The 21575-nt window shown below is 36.7% G+C and overlaps 1 protein-coding gene across 2 annotated transcripts in view; it reads right to left on the bottom strand.

Annotated features, from left to right (window-relative positions):
* The window catches only part of CTDSPL2 (CTD small phosphatase like 2), a 73516-nt gene that overhangs the window by 30568 nt on the left and 21373 nt on the right, over positions 1 to 21575 (bottom strand). Inside the window, exons 3-4 of one of the 2 annotated variants that reach the window (XM_059059394.2) lie at positions 5604 to 5742; positions 3902 to 4051 (exon numbers count right to left, since the gene is read on the bottom strand). In XM_059059394.2, coding sequence (XP_058915377.1) covers positions 3902 to 4051; positions 5604 to 5742 — 289 coding nt within the window. The remainder of the gene's footprint in view (positions 1 to 3901; positions 4052 to 5603; positions 5743 to 21575) is intronic. The other variant, XM_059059395.2, reaches the window with a different exon arrangement.

Genomic DNA, 21575 nt, shown 5'->3' with positions numbered 1-21575 from the left:
TAGTTATTACCATGGCTACAACCTGGACACTATCACAGAGAAAATGTTCACCTCTGAAACCTAAAATTCAAATAATTAATCTCCTACCACAACCTCCTAATCTTCTAATTAGCTATCTATCTATCTAATATTTCTATTACATGTGATCTTCACGTCTCATAAAAGCCAATCTCTTTTATCCAAACACATCCCTCAATGGCTTCTTCTCCAGCCTCCTCATCTAGTTAGACTTCATGGTGTATTATTTAAACCACTCTCAAGCCAGCAGCCTCACTGTCCTCGCTTCCTTGTCTTTCCACTGTCATTCATCATAGAAATCCCTCTTGAATCAATCTAACTAAAAGGCTTCTCAGGCACTAGACCCAGGTAATAAAAAACACAATACAATTATAAAGACTGGTTGTACTCCAAATAAAATCCTCTAATCTTAGCTACGCCTATAGCATGCTGCTCAGTATTTCTGTGTGTGTGAGTCATTCAGCTTCTTTTACTTATACCCAATAGCAAACATTTTAAACCTTCATTCTCTTCAATCCCTGCCACCCAGGACCATCTCAGCAAAATGATACCATGTCCTCCTTCAAAAAAAAAATTATATCAAACATGAACTACTACTGCCCAAACATTCTTTCCTCCAGCATCAGAGAAAAATGTCCATTCTCCTTGTTTCAATTCGAATCCTTCTACCTGTTCTCTTGATCCCATCCCTATCAGTAGATCCTAGAAACTTTCTTCATTAGTTTTTCTTTTTCCCTTATGTTCAACCTATTAGACCCTTCCCTGAGGCTTAAAAACATGCTTGCTTCTCACAAATACAAAACATCCCTTGAGGCTTCGTGACCTCTCTAGTTTTTTTCATATTCAAGTTCCTCATAACAGTAATCTATATGTGCTCATCACTTTCTTACTCTCCATTTCACTCTTTTAACCCATGGATTAGGCTGCCAACTCCAATCACTCCTCTGAAACTCTTCTGGCAAACGAAACCAATGACCAGTTAATTACCAGGTTTAATGATACCTTTTCAATGCTCATTTCCTTTCCTTCTATCTTTACAATTGTTTGACCCTGGGTTTGATAGTCTCTTCTTTTGGCTTCTATGACTCAGTTTCTCCTGGTTTTCTCCATTTCTCCTTTGTTGGCTTCTTTAACTTTGTCCAGTCCTTAAATGTCTTCCCCCAAGATTCTGGTCTTAGTTTGATGAACCAAATGGACCATTTACTCCACTGGTTTCAATAAATATTTATAAGCTGATAATACCATGCTCTACTGCTTATCCAGATTTCTAAGCCCCATACCTGAATGACAAATTGTTAGTAGACATTTTTATTTGGTTGTTCAAGGCCTCTCAGGATCAGCATGCCCCAAATTAAATTCAATTATCTATCTCCCAGGAACTTACTTTTCTCTCTTGAAAATCTAATATGTACAATCTTACTCTCTCTCTTCTTTCACCTCCAATCTGTTCCCAAAATTTGTCCATTCTGTATCTTTGATCCTTCTTGTCTTCTCTAATACCACAAGTAAGGTTGTATGAAGTCTCACATGGACTATAAGTCTACTAATGTTCTCCCTGCATCCAGCCTCTTTAGAATTTAGCCTACATGCTACTGCCAAATAGATCTTTAGAAAACACAAATCTGGGCTTCCCTGGTGGAGCAGTGGTTAAGAATCCACCTGCCAATGCAGGAGACATGGTTTTGAGCCCTGGTCCGGGAAGCTCCCACATGCCGCAGAGCAACTAAGCCTGTGCACCACAAATACTGAGCCTGCACTCTAGAGCCCGTGAGCCACAACTACTGAGACTGCGAGCCACAACTACTGAAGCCCGTGCGCCTAGAGCCTAGGCTCCGCAACAAGAGAAGCCACCGCAATGAGAAGCCCGCACACTGCAACAAAGAGTAGCCCCCGCTCGCTGCAACTAGAGAAAGCCCACGTGCAGCAACGAAGACCCAACACAGCCAAAAATAAATAAATTAATTAAAAAAAAAATAAAATCTGTAAACTTAAAAAAAAACCACACAAATTTCATATTACAGTTTAAAACCTTTCGATCATCCCCCCATGACTAAGGACAAAGTTCAAAAAACCTACAAAATTGGCTCTATAATCTGACTTCTTTATAATTCTCCTATCTTATCCCTTCCTGTGCACTCCTCAAACCTGATGCTCCATCTGTGACAAACTAAATTATTTCTGAAATACACTGTACCTTTGCTTACACTGCTCCTTCTACATGGAATGCCCTTTACCATCTTTCAAGATTCAGCTTTTCTATAAAGGCTTTTGTGAGCCACCACCCAGAATACAGGACCATTCCATTCTTTGAATACTCTACTGTTCCATACCTCTCTCAAGGCACCTATAAAAATTTACTATACTTATCACAATGGCTGGAACATAGTAGATGCTCAATATCTGTTGAGTGAACTGGAATCTTCACTCCTCACATTTAAATATAATTACCCTTTCTCATGGATTAAGAGGCTCAAGAGTTTAAAAAACTGGTCCAGCGTAACATAAGTAAACAGTGGCATCTGGGAACAAATTTAAAACAAGTTTATCTAACTCCAAAGCCTGTTCTTTTCCCACTACATCAGCATTTCCAAAGATGTTTCAGGAGGCACTAGTTCTCAAAGATGTTAAGATGTTAACAGATGTTCCATAGAAGAGTACTTGGTCAGATATGTCTAGGGAATACTGGGTTAAACAAAGTTAAAGGTAGTTTTTTGTTTCTATTCTAGGACTTCACAGTCCTTTAATATGCTAATATACATTATTTCTGCCCCTACATCATCTTGATTTTACAGTGCACCATTCTGCCTTTTAAAAATTGCTTTATCATCCAGAAATCAGGCAACAGGTATTTAATGGCTATTTCCCATATGCCCAATACTGTAGCAAACAACATGTAGATGCAAAAATAAAGATATGACCTCTTGCCCTCAAATAATCTAGAGACTAAATTATCATGTATGCAATTAGACATTAATTATCAGAAAAAATAGGATACCAGCTAATTTTTAAAAATATGTTGAGAAAGAGGCCATTTAAAATTTTTTTGCAAAGGCATACAACGGGAACCTTCAATTCATGTGAATTAGAGTAGTTTAACTATTTGTCTAAACTGAAGATTCCCTACAGGGGAATCTTTAGCTTTTTTTTAGCTTTTTTTTTTTTTTACAGGGGGAAAAAAACAAGCAAATGATAATAAAAATAAATTGTATTACAAATAAAAATCTGATTTCAAATCACTCAAAATATTCAACAATTTCTACTTTACTGATCTAGAATATTGAAAATGCTTCTGAATTCTCTCCTGTACACACTCTAAAGATGCAGAAGTCATCCCAACACAGAAAAAATAATACTTTCCCTCCAGCCCAAAGTTTATCATCTAGCTTTTCAGATAGTTAATTAAACATAACCTACATTTATTTCAGTCACTAAAAAAAAAGCCTTTTAGAAGTTGTGTATTTTGGGGACTTCCCTGGTGGTCCAGTGGTTAAGAATCCACCTTCCAATGCAGGGGACTTGGGTTCAATCTCTGGTCTGGGAACTAATAAGATCCCACCTGCTGCGAGGCAACTAAGCCCGTGTGCTACAACTACAGAGCCCACATGCCACAACTGGAGAGAAGCCCATGTGCCACAATGAGGAGCCCACACACCGCAACGAAAGATCCTGTGTGCCGCAACTAAGACATGATGCAGCCATAAATAAATAAATACGTTTAAAAGAAAATATATTCTTAAAAAAAAGTCTGTGTATTTTTAACGAGGCTGAAAACAAACATAAGATGCTAACAAAAATATGCCAAAAAAATCAAATAGATCTTTTAAAAAGCCAGGAAAACGATTAATCTTTTAAACCCAAATTATGGTTAATGACTTATATTTACCATTTTTATTTGCTGGTGAAAAAAAGTTGAAGACAGGAGAAAATATGGTCCCCAACAATGTAGTCCTTGGAGGACTGCCAGAGGAAGGATTATCTTCTAATTTTCCATTTTGTTTTACATGTTGATTTGTCATTTCATAACTACCAGCTTCTAAGAAAGAAACAACAAAAATAGTTGCAATCTAGAAAACATGACTTTCATAAATGTGTTCTAAACCATTCATTATAAAAATAACTTTTTCCCTCAAAATACATAAGGAAAACTGATGAACATTAATGTTAAAAAGCTTATTATTTCAAGAAATCATGAGGTAAATCACTTGTAAATCAAATGATCTTTATAACAAATTTATTTATAATGGTTTATAAATGCTAAAATTTACTGAGTTTTTACAAAGTAGATTTATATCTGGAATTACACAGACTGCAAGTCTTCAAATCAACACAGTGTAACAAAAAATGAAATAAACTCTTTGTAAGTAAAGCAAGCAAGTTACAATATGAAAAACACAAATGCAAGATTTTGTCTTTGTTTATTTACATTTGGGGATGCTGCTTACTTCACAAAACTTACCCCCCAATCTACTTCTAATGAGTAACAGCTAAATAAATAGAGGTAACTAGTTCTACTGAAGCAGAAGACTATATATACAGCAGTGTCAAAAACTACTTATGGATATTGTGAGGCACCATTTCAGAGTAGTTAGGAAGAATAACCAGTTTTTTTTTTTTAACCAGTTTTTTTTAAGTTTCTTATAAATAAAAAAAATTTAATGGGTTTTGGGAAAATATAAAATACAAATGTCTTAATAAATCATCCTTGACCCTCCACAACTTTAGCACATTTCTTTCCTTCGTTAGAGTTCTTTTAACTTGTTTATCCCTTTTCTCCCTTATGGTCAATTTTAACAATGGAGATACATCACTGCATTAAGAGGAAAGAGGTAGGGAATTATTATCACTGCTGTGTTTAAAATAGTATTGATTAAAAGGTTGCTACCTTTACTCCATGCTCTAAAGTGCTATTCTGTACAGGTTTCTCTGCTTGTCCATCTTTTTTTTTCTCCTTTTTGACTTTGAGGAGCTTGTCAGCAATACAATAAGGTACTGATCTTGAATAGGATTTATAAACAGCAACACTACTGGCTTTGGGGCTGGATAATTCTTTGTTATGGGAGGATGTCCTGTGCCTTGTAGGATGTTTAGCAGTGCCCCTGACCTTCACCTGCTAGATGCAAGTAGCAATCCCTCCACAGGTTGTGACAAACCAAAAAGGTCTCCAGACACTGAAAAGCATCCACTAGGGGACAGAAACACCCCTAAGTTGAGGACCGCAGACCTGAGAGCTCCAAGCCCCGCCTATAGCTCTGTAATTCCATAATCCAGAAACAAATTCTTTGTACATATTTCAAATACATTAAGTCACAATTATTACCGCTTTAAGAACGAGTTTCATATACATTTTCATGCTAAACAGTGTAAAGCTAGTTGCTCTGCCTTTAACTGTCACTTTAATTCAACAAAGTAGATTTACATTAGGAAGGTAGATTTTTATTTATTTCATGCCACTAATATTTAATACAAAGGAGATTACAAATATAAGGCAGAAATTGCTCAAAGTAGATTTTTAAAAACAGAACACAAACATGTCAAGTGAGAACTCTGCTTACACCTAATAAAGCAATATGTAAACATTAACAAACCTCCATTTACTTGACTTTTCCGTCTTACTCGAGATATCTGTTTGTTAGGCTTTTCTCCTGCTCTTGGTGTTGATGTGATCAAATTATTATCTATATCACGTTCAATTCTACTCCGTTTTGAAGGATTTTCTCTCTCTTCCTTAAGATATAAGAGGGAAAAACATGCATTGAACAGAGTCATTCTGCTTTACAGATTACCCTTTTTTTTTGCCACACCACACAGCTTGTGAGATCTTAGTTCCCCAACCAGGGACTGAACCTGGGCCCATGGCAGTGAAAGCACCGCGTCCTAACCACTGAACCGCCAGGGAATTCCCTACAGGTTACACTTTTAAAATGATAAAATATGACATGCACCCCCATGTTCACTGCATTATTTACAATAGCCAATTTTATCCATTATCAATGGATGGACACTTAGATATGGTTGTTTCCATATCTTGGCTACTGTAAATAATGCAGTGAATATATATATGCATATAACACACACACATATATATACATACATAAACAATGAAATATTATTCAGCCATAAAAAAGAATCAACTCTTGCCACTTGCAACAACATGGATGAACCTAAAGGGCATTACACTAAGTGAAAAAAGTCAGACAGAGAAAGACAAATACCATATGATCTCACTTACATGTGGAATTAAAAAACAAACATAAAACAAAAACAGCAAGTTCACAGATACAGAGAACAGACTGGTGGTTGCCAGAGGCAGGGAGGGGGGGATGAGTCAAATGGGTGATAGCCGTCAAAAGGTACAAAAGATTATAAAATAATTAAGTCACAGTTATATAACGTACAGCATGGTGACTATAGTTAATAATACTGTATTGCATATATGAAAATTGCTGTGAGAGTAAATCTTAAAAGTTATCAGAGAAAAAAATTCTGTAACTACGTATGCTGATAGATTTTAACTAGACTTATTGTGGTAATCATTTTGCAATATATAAGAATACTGGATCAGACTTCCCCAGCAGTCCAGTGGTTAAGACTCCGCGTTTCCACTGCAGGGGCACAGGTTCTATCCCTGGTCAGGGGCTAAGATTCCACATACCGTGTGGTGCAACCAAAATACAAATTGAATCATGCTATATATCTGAAACTAATATAATGTTGTATGTCAACTATGCTCAGATTTTTAAAAAGACAAAATACGTTGTAATACGCTTTCTCCTCTTTTTCCATATCCAGGAGAAACAAACAGAATTAATACCTAACAGTAGAAGAAAACACGGAAAAAATCTGACAGAGTCATAAGAGTATTTATTAACGTTATTACAATAAACAAATATAATTACAGCATCCTCACAATTCAGATTCTTTCCCCAGGGTCCATTAAATTTTCATGCTACTGAAATACTGAATCTCACAATGTGGTCTATGTTTCCAGCAATTTTCCTTACTTTTAGAATTACTCAAAAGAACAGGGGTCATTTCCTTGAGCAAACCCCACTGGAATTTGCTGGCATTATCACATAGTACCAAAAATGACACAAAATTAATAGGGCCTGCCACTGCCACACACCTAATGTCAATTCTCAAAATGTCCAAATCAACACTAAGGGGTCTACTCCTTAACAAAGCTCTCTATTCATTTCCTTATATGGGGCAAATCCACATGACCAGTTTACACTATTTTTGCAATATAGACTTATGATAGTTTGACTTAAAGGTTTTTTGACTTTACAGTGATGTGAAAGCAATATGTATTCAGTAGAAACTGTACTTAGAATTTTGAATTTTGGTCTTTTCTCAGGCTAGCCGTTTGCAGGTACTATACTCTCTTATGATGCTGGGCAGTGGCAGCAGTGAGCCACAGTGAGCCACAGCTCAAAGTCAGCCACTTGATCATGAGGATAAATAACTAACACACATATAACCATTCTGTATCCATGCAACTATTGTTTTTCGCTTTCAGTATTCAATCAATTACATAAGACATTCAACACTTGTGATTTTGCCCAACTGTAAGCTAATGTAAGTGTTCTGAGCATGTTTAAGGTGGGCTGGACTAAGCTATGATGTCCATCCAGTAGGTTAAGTGTCAAGTGCATTTTCAGCTTACAACATTTTCAACTTACAATGGGTTTATCAGGACTTAACTAAAATATTATACTCCATGCAATAACCTGATTTTTCTCCATTTATATATCCATCTGTACAATTTTTCTAGAGTCATCCATCACATGAGCAATCTTCTTCCATTACTGTAATACTGGCCTATAATTCCTTACTGTTTTAATGAAAGTACCTGAAATCTTTCGATAAGGATTAGATTTTTCCACAACAAATAATAATGCAGTATACTACTATGCATTTTCTGTAAGTTGAAAATTATTTCTGAAACAAACCTTGGTATTGTAAATGGCCAAAATTACAATTCCCTACCAGGATCAAAATAGAAAAAAGATAATACTGTAAGTATCACCCAATACAGAATTTTACATTTACTCACCAGTTTCTCTAATTTTAGGTAGGTTCATCAAAACAATCTCATTAGCACAAAATAAAGCCTCAGTGATCCACAACATAATTCCTCAAATTTTTACTGTTTATTATTCCTCTGCATTTAAAAATGATGAATAGGAAGCCTCAAATCCCAAACACTGGATCTTTTACAGGAGAATTATAGGGCTCTTTTTATAAAGTCCTTCAAGAACAGAAATAATGCTGTAAAGCCTCACTACACTAAGCACCAGCATTTTCTTGAAGTCTCTTAGTACATCTGGTATAATGTAAATACATACATACATACCTGGAAACTTTGCACTCTGCAACCCTAAAAATAACAAGGCTTATGGGGAAAAAAATGGGTCCAGAAGGGTACATTGGGGCAGATCAGCCAATGCCCCTGTAACTCTGTAACCACAGCACTAAGAAAACCAATGATTGGGACCTCCAGAGATAACTTGCACACCCCAGTTTAGCAACTAAGAGCAGCTGAAATGCTTCCTCAGAGCTTAATAAAAGGTATTAAAAACAAAGAAGTAGAAACAAGGGTTTATGGGAGCTGAGAAGTGGAGCTTTAAGCCAGGAAGACTGCTAAAATGGACACAAAAGGAAATGCTAACTGCCATATGAAAAGGAGAGTCCCTGCTAGACCAGGGTGTACCTCTCTGAGAGGGAACCCCTGACACAGCTTACCACTTTTAATTAAAAACTCTGTGTGCAGTATAAAATTCTACCCCCATTATTCAGGATCCCCTTGTCCAGTTTAGAAAAAATCATGTATAAACCAAAACTCACCCATTTTATACTGAAACTACTTCCCTATTTACCAATAGTATATAAGCTAACTGATAATATGGAGGTACCACATATAACAGAAAAGGTTATACTGTGGTCAATTGAGAATATATTCAAATACTTGAGCTTACATCTCTAAAGAGAAAGAGGAAGCTGTTAAGATCAGGATTAAAGGTCTGCAGTCATTGACAGTAAATTTCTATCCTTCAGAATAATGCATTCAAATGTCTGATGATGCTCCAATTCTGAAACGTGTCATCAAATCCTACTCTTCCTTAAACATTCAAGTATATAATTTGGGGACATTTTTGGATATAGTATGATTTTTAGAAGAGGAACTAGGAAAAACAAGATTCCTACATTATTGTACAGGTTATTTTTAAAAATTTAATAACCCTACAATGTCTCGTCCAGAATTTGTATTTTTCAAAGTTGTCTCTAAGATAGGCTTTTAAAGGGAAAATCTTGGGAAGGTGATATTCTTAAATCTCTGAATCTCAAAGGAAAAATACAGAGAACTAAAGAGGCAACAAAACCCCAAAAGCCAATTTACAACAAAAGCAGGAAACAAGGTTTCTCCCCCAACTCCAAGCAGATGAGAACAAACCAACAGCCATAACACTGGAGTAACCATCTGTACCAGTGCAGAAGAAAGCAAAGGAATGCAACATGGCATGTGACACATCTGAGAACAGGAGAAGCCCCAAATAGCTAACAGGTAGATATTCAACTGAAAGCATGGCAGGCCAACTTAATGACAGCAGATGAAGTAAGAGGGACTTTCCTGGTGGTCCAGTGGTTAAGACTCTGCACTTCCACTGCAGGGGGTGTGGATTCGATCCGGGAACTAAGATCCCACGTGCTGTGCAGCGTGGCCAAAAAAAAAAAAAAAAAAAAAGCACAAGAGAACAGACAAAAATTATACCTTTATTTCAAAAAAGACAAAAAAAGTTAAGAAAGTGATACATCAGAGTTAGAAAAATCTCAGTAACAGAACAAAATAATTAGAAATAAGAGAAAAAATTTTTGGAAATAAAGACTAAACTAGAACAGACATAAAAGTGAGTAAATAGAATAGATTATGCCTTTAAGAGAAAGAGAAGGTAAAATGGGGGAGGGGGGCTGGATTTAAAGACATCAAAATGTGACAAGCACTGAATATGGACAAAGAAGATCCAACAGACAGAAAACAGTAGGCCCTGAGACGGAAGCCAAAACAAGAGAATATCAGAAAGTTTTCCTCAAATAAAATATCTGAAATTACATACTGAAAGAGTATACTCGTTTTATTGTTTTTTGGGTTTTTTTTTTTTTTCTGCAACCACTGAGCAGCTTGTGCAATCTTAGTTCCCCAACAAGAAACTGAACCGGGCCCTCGGCAGTGAAAGTTTGGAGTCCTAACCACTGGACCACCAGGAAATTCCCAGAGTATACTGTTTAACTAAAACTATCAACCCAGAAAAACAACTACCAAGATCCTAAACTTAACAGAATTTAAAGAAAAAAAAATCCTATGGAGAACAAGGCAAAATCCATTTATCTACATAGGGAAAATTAGAGTACCATCAAACTTTGAAAGCAATGCTTTTTATGCTGGAAGAAAATGGAATAACATTTTAAAAAAATCAAGAAGAGAAACTGTGAGACAAGGATTTCATACTCAGTAAAACTGATTTTTAAGCATAGAACTCAGATAATAGTGCCCATGAGTGCTTCGTGTGGCATCTACCAGAAAATGAGCTTTCGACAACAAAAATGACTACAGACCATAACTAGAGGACTGAGGATAAGCATTAAACATACAGAATACATGCAGAACCTGTGTAAGATAAATGAAGATTAAAAGATAGTATGTAATGGCTACAGGCTCAGAATATATAAACTGTAAGAAAAATTGGCAAGAGATAGTCAATATATAAATTTTTTAAATGGTTCACTTTAAAAACATTCTGAGACAGAAAAGCTGACAGAATTCATTTCCAGCTAATCTCCACAAGAAATAACAAATGAAGTTCTTTAGGCATAAAATAAATAATACCAAATGGGATCCTAAATCTGCAAAAAGGAATGAATACCACTAAGGCAAATCTATGAGTAAATACAAAAGATCTTTGTGTTCAATATTTCTAACTGTGCCTTTACTGTTTTTAACACTAATACCTGCTATAATCTCTGTTGTCTCATTATGATCCAATAAATTATTCTTAAGTCTCAAAGTTTTATTTTTTTTCTCTCTCTCTATGTACATACGGAAACATAGTAAGAGTACTCTTGTTTTGCTTTGCAATGTTATTAAATTTGGTTTTTAAAATTTCACCTAAAACAGTTATTTTAGAATTTAGTAACTATTTTTAAATAAAAGAAAATTTATAATTTATAACTAAGAACAGACTGTTGGATTGAAAAAGGGAGCTGGGCGACTTGTGAATTCAATCCATTACTGCAAGTGATGAAAAGAAACCGACACAGAATTCTCTAACTCATGAAAGGGGGGAATGTACTCCAAGGAAACTGAACGAAACTGTAAATCACAAATGAAAATATGATAAAACTAATGTCCCTTTGGCTGTAAAATTAAGTTCTTACTCAATAGAACATATTCAAATAGAATTATGGTGCCAATTCAGTTGCATTTGAGATCATTCCGTTTTTAAAAAATAAACTCAATATTTTAAATGTACACATGATGAAATCTTTAAAAGCCAATAAGTTTTAGCTTTTCAAACTTAAAGTACAAAACCCAATGAGATATCTTAAAAAGTTATCATATTGCATTGGTTAAAGAAGTGTACATAACTTATGAGAGACTTATAAACTCTTGCACAGTAGTTTGTGCTGAAGCCTGCTCAATAAAAGTCGATAAAAGAGGGACTTCCCTGGTGGTGCAGTGATTAAGAATCCACCTGCCAATTCAGGGGACACAGGTTCAAGACCTGGTCCGGGAAGATCCCATGTGCTGCAGAACAACTAAGCCTGTGCGCCATAACTACTGAGCCTGCGCTCTAGAGCCCACAAGCCACAACTACTGAGCCTGCAAGCCACAACTACTGAGCCCACGTGCCAAGAGCCCGTGCTCCATAATAAGAGAAGCCACCGCAATGAGAAGCCCCAGTGCTGCAACAAAGAGTAGCCCCCACTCACCACAACTAGAGAGAACCCGCACACAGCAACAAAGACCCAACACATAGGGCTTCCCTGGTGGCGCAGTGGTTGAGAATCCGCCTGCCGATGCAGGAGACACGGGTTCGTGCCCTGGTCCGGGAAGATCCCACATTCCGCGGAGCAACTAAGCCCGTGAGCCATGGCTGCTGAGCCTGTGCGTCCGGAGCCTATGCTCCGCAACGGGAGAGGCCACAACAGTGAGAGGCCTGCATACCGCAAAAAAAAAAAAAAAAAAAAAAAGACCCAACACAGCCATAAATAAATAAATTATGAATCTGGAAGGTCTTACCTTCCAGATGAGTGTATGTTTAAAAAAAAAAAGTCAATAAAAGACAGGCACTTCCACTTTCTAATGATAAAGTAAATCACTGAATTAAAGACTTAACTGTAAATACAGAAAATGAGTTAAAGTCTGGTGTGTTGAATTGTACTTTAGCCTTACTAATGTGGTTTCTGTTTTGACTGTACTTGTCTGATACTAGTATCAACTAATCATAAAAAATCTTCTTTACTGTGAATGCATGGTAACAAACACAAGTGGTGAATTATTTTTTTACATCTCAATTTATCCTAGAATAACTTGTGCCAAAATTTGCGATGACCGTGCAAAATAATGGTTTATAACTACTGCCACCTTAGCACAAATCAAGGCACTGACACCCAACAGTTATTTTATTTTTCACTGCCATGCACTTGCATGGGGGAAAAAAAGCTAGCTCTACTTAGGAAGGTCCCTGATGAAGCTGTAAAATTATTAAATCTCAACCCTTAAATATGTGTTCAATTCTATATGACAAGATGGGAAGTACACACAAAGCGTTTCTGCTGCAAACTATGTTTCCACAACTATCTTGAGAAAAAGCATTTGCTTGACTGAGTTGTAAGCTGAATTAGACCACTTTTTCTGATAGAAAACTATCTTTACTTGAAGTAGATTATTTTCTGAAAAGTGAACAAAGCAAGCCTGTCACTTCAAGAAAAACTGATACTTTTTGCTGCCAACAATAAAATTTGAGCATTCAAGCAAAAACTGAGATTTTAGAGAACTTGGACAAAGCACCATGAGACTGACAGCTTCCCAATACTTATTCTGTTGAGATCAGTGGGGTTGTTCAGAAATGTGATTTTTAAATATTAAATAATGAACTATGTCAATGTGGGCACATATGTGGAAGATCTACATAATTCAGTGAACCAATATTTTCCAAATAACCAGTACATGATGTTACAAAATCATATATAGGTAAGATTCATTCCAAGCGCAAGACAGACCAATGAAAAGATCATTGTAGGGGCTTCCCTGGTGGCGCAGTGGTTGAGAATCTGCCTGCTAATGCAGGGGACACGGGTTCGAGCACTGGTCTCGGAGGATCCCACATGCCGTGGAGCAAGTAGGCCCATGAACCACAACTACTGAGCCTGCGCATCTGGAGCCTGTGCTCCTCAACGAGGGAGGCCACGATAGTGAGAGGCCTGCACACCGTGATGAAGAGTGGCCCCCGCTTGCCACAACTAGAGAAAGCCCTCGCACAGAAACGAAGACCCAACACAGCAAAAATAAATAAATAAACTCCTACCCCCAACATCTTCTTAAAAAAAAAAAAAAGAAAAAAAAAAAGAAAAGATCATTGTAGTGCTCTCAAATTCAATCTTGGAACAAGAACTTAAAATACTACACAATTTGTCAAGTTTGGGTATAATATCTGCAATTATCTACAAAGAATATTAAAATACTCTTCCCTTTTCTAAATACATGTATGATTTTCTTTATATGCTTCAATGAGAACAAACTACCTTCTCGGGCTTCCCTGGTGGCGCAGTGGTTGAGAGTCCGCCTGCCGATGCAGGAGACACGGGTTCGTGCCCTGGTCCGGGAAGATCCCACATGCCGCGGAGCGACTGGGCCCGTGAGCCATGGCCGCTGGGCCTGTGCGTCCGGAGCCTGTGCTCCGCAACGGGAGAGGCCACAACAGTGAGAGGCCCGCATAGCGCAAAAAAAAAAAAAAATAAAAAAAAAAAAATAAAAAAAAAAAAAAAAAAAAAAAAAAACTACCTTCTCTATGAAGTTTCGATTAAAGAGGTTTATAAAACTGTAATGTCATGTTTCCCACTAATTTCCTTTTTGTCTTTAGAAAATAGTTAAAATATTACTTGTATCAACATGTAATGGGTTTAGAATTATAATTTTGATATTTTCAAAATTCCTCAGTTTTAATATCTAATGAGATATACTGACAGATATAACCCACATAAACAAATGTTCTTTAGGGTTTCCAATCATTTATAAGAAGGTAAAGGATCCGTAGTTCAAAAAGTTTAAGAACCACTTGCTCAAGAGGGACTACTAATGAAATCACAAGAGAAAATTTTAAAAGTCACCCCCAACAAATGGGAAAAAAATTTGAGCTAGAAGGTGGAGCTGACAAGTGATAGCCAAAGGGTCCAGAGTTTCCTTGGGGAATGATAAAAGTGGTCTAAAATTGACTGTGGTAATATCTGCGTAACTTTGTGCATATACTAAAAGCAACTGAATTTATACCTTAAATGGGTGAGTTTTATGGTATGTGAATTGTATCTCAATAAAGCTACCATAAAAAACCACATATATATCATATAATCAAGCGATGCCAATCTTAGTTATTTACCCACGTTGAACCTAAATATATGCCCACACATGGATTCAAGACCGAAATATTCATAGCAACTTCATTAATGATAGCCAAAAATCAGAAATAATCCAAGTGGATAACAAATTATGACATGTGGTATACTCATACAACAGAATATTACTTGGGGTACAGGAGAGGGAGGGGATAAATTAGATACATGCAGTAACACAGACGAATCCAAAAACTTTATGTTAAGTGAAGGAAGCAAGACATGTTATATTCATAGGTCACTCTAGAAAAGATTTATACAATCTACAATGATAGAAAGTAGATCAATGGTTGTTTAGGGTGATGCTGTGAGACTGTCTGCAAAAACTCCAAGGGTACTTTTTGGTCATGGGTGTATAATTCTGTTAAAATTCATGAAAACATATATTTAAATCAGTGTGTCTTATTGTGTTTCATTATACCCCATAAAGTTAATTTTTAAAAAGTCAACATAGAAAAAAAAAAAAGTCAACATAGAAGAAAAAGTAGAATTCTAAAAGATAACTAGTTCATCAAAAAGAAGGCAGGATAAGAACAGAGTAACAAATAATGGGATAAATACAGAATAAATAACAAGATGGGAGACTTTAAATCCAACCATATTAATAACTACATTAAATGTAAATAGACTAATCATGCCAATTTAAATATAAATACACAGGGTGGAAAAAGGTGTATCATGCAAATGGTAAGCAAGAAAACTGTGTGACTTTATTAATATTAGGTCAAGTAAACCTCAAGGCAAATAATATTACTAGAGATAATGAGGGACGTTTCACAGTGGTAAGAAGAGCAATTTACACCCAACAATCATAAATGTGTATGCACCTAACAGAGCTTTGAAACACATGTAGCAAAACTGACAGAACTGAAAGACAAGGTAGACAAATTCACAATTAAGAGTTGGAGATTTAAAATAAGACACAGAAAACTGGAATATTATCAACTAACTTGACCTGATATTTATAGAACTGTGCTAACCAATTCCAGAATATGCATATTTTTTCAAATACATAAGACACTCACTAAAAGTCTATATGCTACAAAATATCAAGACACCAAAGAAATGAAATAATACAGAGTATATTCTTGGATAACAATAATATTAGATTAGAAATAAACAATTAGAAGATATCTAAGAAATGCCCAAATATCTGATCTGGAAATTAAATAACACATTTCTATATAATCTATGGGTCAAAGAATAAATCACAAATAAGGTAATAAAAATATAGTCAGAGGACTTCCCTGGCAGTCCAGCGGTTAGGATTCTGTGTTCCCAATGCAGGGGGCTCGGGTTTGAACCCTGGTCAGGGAACTAAGATCTACCACATGACACCCCCCTAAAAATACACACACACACAGACACACACACAGACACACACACAGACACACACACACACACATATACAATCAGAATGTGTGGGAAAGCAATACTTTGAAAATCATAGCTTTAAATACTTGAATTAGAAAAAAATTAAAGTGTAGTATTAATGACCTAAGCAAGGGGCTGGCAAACTACAGTCCAAACGCCAAGTCCAGCACATTGTTTTTGTATGGCCAGCAAGCCAAGAGTAGTTTTGATATTTTTAAATGGTTGGGGGGAGGGGGATGAAAAGAACGATAATATTTTATGACTCATGAAAATTATGATGAAAATCAAATATCAGTATATAAAGTCATGCTCATTCATTTATGTATTGTCTACAATGGAAGAGTTGAGTAGTAACTGCAATTACAGACAATATAGTCTGCAAAGCCTTAAATATCACCTATCTGAGATATTCACAGAAGTTTACTAATTCCTATTTTAAGCTCCCACTTCTATGAGTTAGAAAAGTAGAAGTAAACCAGATAGAAAGCAGAAGAAAATATTAAAAACAAAAAGTAGAAATCAATTAAACAGACACTGTACAGAAAAGAGAAAATGAACAAAGACAGATGTTGGTTCATTGAAAAAGTAATGAAACTGATAATGCTCTAGGAGCAAGATGGATCAAAACAAAGATAAATCATAAATTATTCACATCAGGAGTGAAAAGAGGAACATATCATTACAGATCATGCAGACATTATTAGGTTAATGCAGAAATACTGCAAAGACTCTACACCTAAAAATTTGACAACTCTGATGAATAGAAATTCCTTGGAAAACACATGACCAAAACTGAAGAAGAAATAGAAAAGCTAAACAACCCCATATATATTAAAGAAATCAAATTTATAATAAAAGCTATTCCATAAAGAAATCCCAGTCACATTCCAGAAATCCCTCTCCAGAATTCATCAGTGCATTCTACTCATAATTTAAGGATGAGATAATACTTAGTCAACACAAGTTCTTTTAGAAAAAAAAAGCAGCAGAGGAACAGTTCTTGACTTGTTTTATGATAACAGAATAATCCTGATCCCCAAATCTTAAAGTATTACAAATCAAAACTACAAACCAAGACCCTCACGAACACAGATGTAAAAATTCTTAAAAACAAAAAACCCAGCAGCAAATCAAATCCAGCCATACAAGTTTGGTTTTCCATTCAAAAAGATTTATGTTCTACTCCACAATAAAAGAGGAAAATCTGAAGAATATCTCAATAGATACAGAAAAGTCTTTGATAAAACTCAACAACATAATAAAATCTTATAGCAAACTAGGAACAGAAGGGAACTTCCTCAAACTGATAAAAGATAACTATGGAAAACATTTAGCTAACATACCTAATATAAACAAACTCTCTTCCCCTAAGATCAGTAACAAGTGTTTGCTCTCACCATTTCTACTAAACAATGTACTAGAGGTCCTAACCAATGCAATAGATGAAGAAAAAGAAATAAAAGGCCTAGAAATCAGAAAAGAACAAGAAAATTAGTTATCTGGTATATGATTATATATGTATAAAACCCTATGAAATCTTAAAGAATAGAATGATAGGGCTTCCCTGGTGGCGCAGTGGTTGAGGGTCCGCCTGCCAATGCAGGGGACATGGGTTTGTGCCCCGGTCCAGGAGGATCCCACGTGCCGTGGAGCGGCTGGGCCCGTGAGCCATGGCCGCTGGGCCTGCGCATTTGGAGCCTGTGCTCCGCAACGGGAGAGGCCACAGCAGTGAGAGGCCCGTGTACCGCTAAAAAAAAAAAAAAAAAAAAAAGAATAGAATGATTAAGTGAATCTAGCAATTTCACACAGTACCTGGTCAATATAGAAAAATAAATTATATTTATATATATTAGCAACAAACAGAAAATAAAAACTTTAATGTATTACATCATTTAAAACAGCACTGTAGGGGCTTCCCTGGTGGCACAGTGGTTGAGAGTCCACCTGCCGATGCAGGGGACACGGGTTCGTGCTCTGGTCTGGGAAGATCCCACATGCCGCAGAGCGGCTAGGCCCATGAGCCATGGCCGCTGAGCCTGCGCTCCGCAACAGGAGAGGCCACAACAGTGAGAGGCCCACATACAGCAAAAAAACCCACAAAAAACAACAAAACAGCATTGTAAAACATCAAATATCTAAGAATAAAACTAATGAAAGGTGTGTAGGACCTTGATATTAGCAGGAAAAAATTAAGAACACCTATATTAACATAGAGATATATCACGATCATGAAGTGGCAGACTCAATATTGTTAAGATGTCCAGTCTCACTAAATGATCTACATGTGATACAATCTCTATTATAATTCCAGTAGTCTTTTCTGGAGAAATAGACAAGCTAATTCTAAAATTTACATGCAAGGGGACTTCCCTGGTGGTGTAGTGGTTGGGAATCCGCCTGCCAATGCAGGAGACACAGGTTTGAGCCCTGGTCTGGGAGGATCCCACATGCAGTGGAGCAGCTAGGCCCATGCACCGCAACTACTAAGCCTGTGCTCCAGAGCCCACGAGCCACAACTACTGAAGCCCACATGCCTAGAGCCCGTGCTCTGCAACAAGAAAAGCCACCTCAGTGAGAAGACTGCGTGCTGCAATGAAGAGTAGTCCCCACCCGCAGCCAACTAGAGAAAGCTCTTGAGCAGCAATGGAGACCCAGCACAGCCAAAAATAAATTAATTAATTTAAAAAATAATAATAAAATAAAGTTTACATGTAAGTATAAAGGATCTAAAGTAGTAAAACAAACTTAGAACAAAGTTGGAAGACATATTATCTCATTTCAAGACTCACTATAAAAGCTGCAGTAATAAAGACAGTATCATATAGGTGTAAATATAGATAGACAGATCAATGGAATAGAATACATTTCAGAAATAGATCCAAACATAAATAGCCTCTGAGTTTCAACCAAGATACCAATTAATCTAATGTGATAAGGAAAGTCTATAACAAATGTTGACTAGATAGCCACAGGGAGGAAGAGAAAGGAGGAAGAACTTTTCCTTTCCTCTCATTCATTCATTCATCTATGTAGTTATTATGTCTCATGGGTTATTTCATTCTACAGGTTACAATCTGTTATTACCAAAGCCTTAGAATGAGACATTTCTTCAAGGAACCCTGGTTCTTTTTGTGGAAGATGGTATTTAGAAACTAAGATCTGGGTGATAGGTGCATACAGTTCAGCAGATCAAGGAAGGAAATAGATGAATATATGCATAGGTGTGTGTGTGTGTGTGTGTGTAGGCAAAGGGATGGAGGGGAGGGAAGGAAAGAAGGGAGAGAATATGAATATGAATGAATCTTAAAACCAATTATCTTTCCCTCCATTAAATTCAACCAGTCAACCTGAGCTAATTTTTTTCACTCCATAATAAATAGTAGGACTTCCCTGGTGGTGCAGTGGTTAAGAATCCACCTGTCAGTGCAGGGGACACAGGTTCGAGCCCTGGTCCTGGAAGAACCCACGTGCTGTGGAACAACTAAACCCGTGCACTGCAACTCCTGAGCCTGCACTCTAGAGCCCCACGAGCCACAACTACTGATGCCCACAGGCCTAGAGCCCGTGCTCTGCAACAAGAGAAGCCACCACAATGAGAAGCCCGTGCACCACAATGAAGACTAGCCTCTGCTCGCTGAAACTAGAGAAAGTCCTTGTACAACAAAGAAGACCCAACGTGGCCAAAAATAAATAAGTTAATTAAAAATAAATGGTAAATTAATCTAGTTGTTAAAGAACTCATCTAGAAAGACGTTCTTTTACATAAACAAATGAGATTTAACTTTGGAAGGAAGAAAATTCCCAAATATAACTATGAAGCTTAGTAATAGAGAAATAGTTAAAGAGAACAAAGTTTTCATCTAATCATGTTTTTCACACAAAGGAGCACAACCCATCAGAGGATCATAAAATCAATTTTTTTTTTTTTTTTTTTTTTTTTTTTGCGGTATGCGGGCCTCTCACTGTTGTGGCCTCTCCCGTTGCGGAGCACAGGCTCCGGACGCGCAGGCCCAGCGGCCATGGCTCACGGGCCCAGTCGCTCCGCGGCACGTGGGATCCTCCCGGACCAGGGCACGAACCCGTGTCTCCTGCATCGGCAGGCGGGCTCTCAACCACTGCGCCACCAGGGAAGCCCAAAATCAATTTAAAACAAGAAAATCACCTTTAAAAGGAGAAAAAGAAACAACAGAATAGAAAAAGAAAAATCAGAACACATCAAGTATGTTAAGGGTGAGTTTTGTTTCATATGTATGAATGTAGTATATAAGATGTTATTTCTTTCTGTGGATCATAGTTAAAAGATCTAAAAAACACTGATTTAATGTAACAGGAGACTGATGACCCCTAACTATGACAGTGTAACAGTATTTAGGTAACAGAGAAAAAGACCATTTTGTTATGGGAAAACTCTAGAAACCACCTATTTGGAAAGGAATAGAGAGATCACTGGTATAAAGCAAATACATTTTAGTTGTGAGGTCTTCTTTCACTTCAAATGTATATTAGGAATCTCATCATGCTAAAAGCAGAAAGACTGAGTATGAACACTTCCTGAGTACTCTTACTGACAATTACATAATTCTGAAATGAGAGAAGTGGTAGATCCTTGAATCATAAAATCTAGATCTGAAAGTGATGAGAGATTTCATTCATTCTGTTACAGTCTGAGTTGTGTCCCCTAAAATTCCTATGTTGGAGCTCTAACCCCCAAAGCCTGAGAATGTGTAGTCATACTTGGAGATAGGGCCTTTAAAGAAGTAATTAAAGTGGGATCAGTAGGATGGGCCCTAATCCAAATATGACTAGTGTACTTACAAGAAGAGGAGATTACAAAACAGACAACACATACACAAAGTGGCAACCATATGACGATACGGCAAGAAGGTGTCCATCTGAAGTTAAGGAGCAAAGCCTCAGAAAAAACCAACCTGGCAACACCTCATCTTAGATTTCAAACTGCCAGAACTGTGAGAAAATAAATTTCTGTTGTTTAAGCTACCCAATCTGTGATATTTTGTTATGGCAGACTATTACCCTAGTAAACTAATACACACCTCTTAGATGAACAACATATGTTTAAATTATCTAAATACTCTCATGGCTAATTTATGCCAAGTTAGGACTAGAATACAGATTAAAACTTATTAGGAAAATAAAAATGGGTCAGTAATAGTAAACTGGCAAGAATACCAGCAGCTATTCAAACTGGAAATCATACAGTAAAGAAGAGCAAAAAAGTTGGCCCCTATGCAGAGACCAAGTTTCAAAAAGCCAGACTCATAAGACAGGCATCAGAGCAATGTCAGACACCTTAGAAGAAAGACAACTCAAAAGAGAAAGCAAGAAGACTTGTCTATAAGTTCAGTTCTAACCACATAACTTTAAAAGTCCAAAAGAAGAGAAAGGAAAGGTACCAAATAAACAAGTGGCTGCATACGGAGTTATCTAACTAACTTGGATTTTAAAAGGACACTTGTAGAAATAAGAGAAGCAGTCTATCATCCAGTCATAAAGACTGA

The sequence above is a fragment of the Kogia breviceps genome, chromosome 3, assembly GCF_026419965.1.
Source record: "Kogia breviceps isolate mKogBre1 chromosome 3, mKogBre1 haplotype 1, whole genome shotgun sequence".
NCBI lineage: Eukaryota > Metazoa > Chordata > Mammalia > Artiodactyla > Physeteridae > Kogia > Kogia breviceps.
This window is presented reverse-complemented; position numbering and strand designations above follow the sequence as displayed.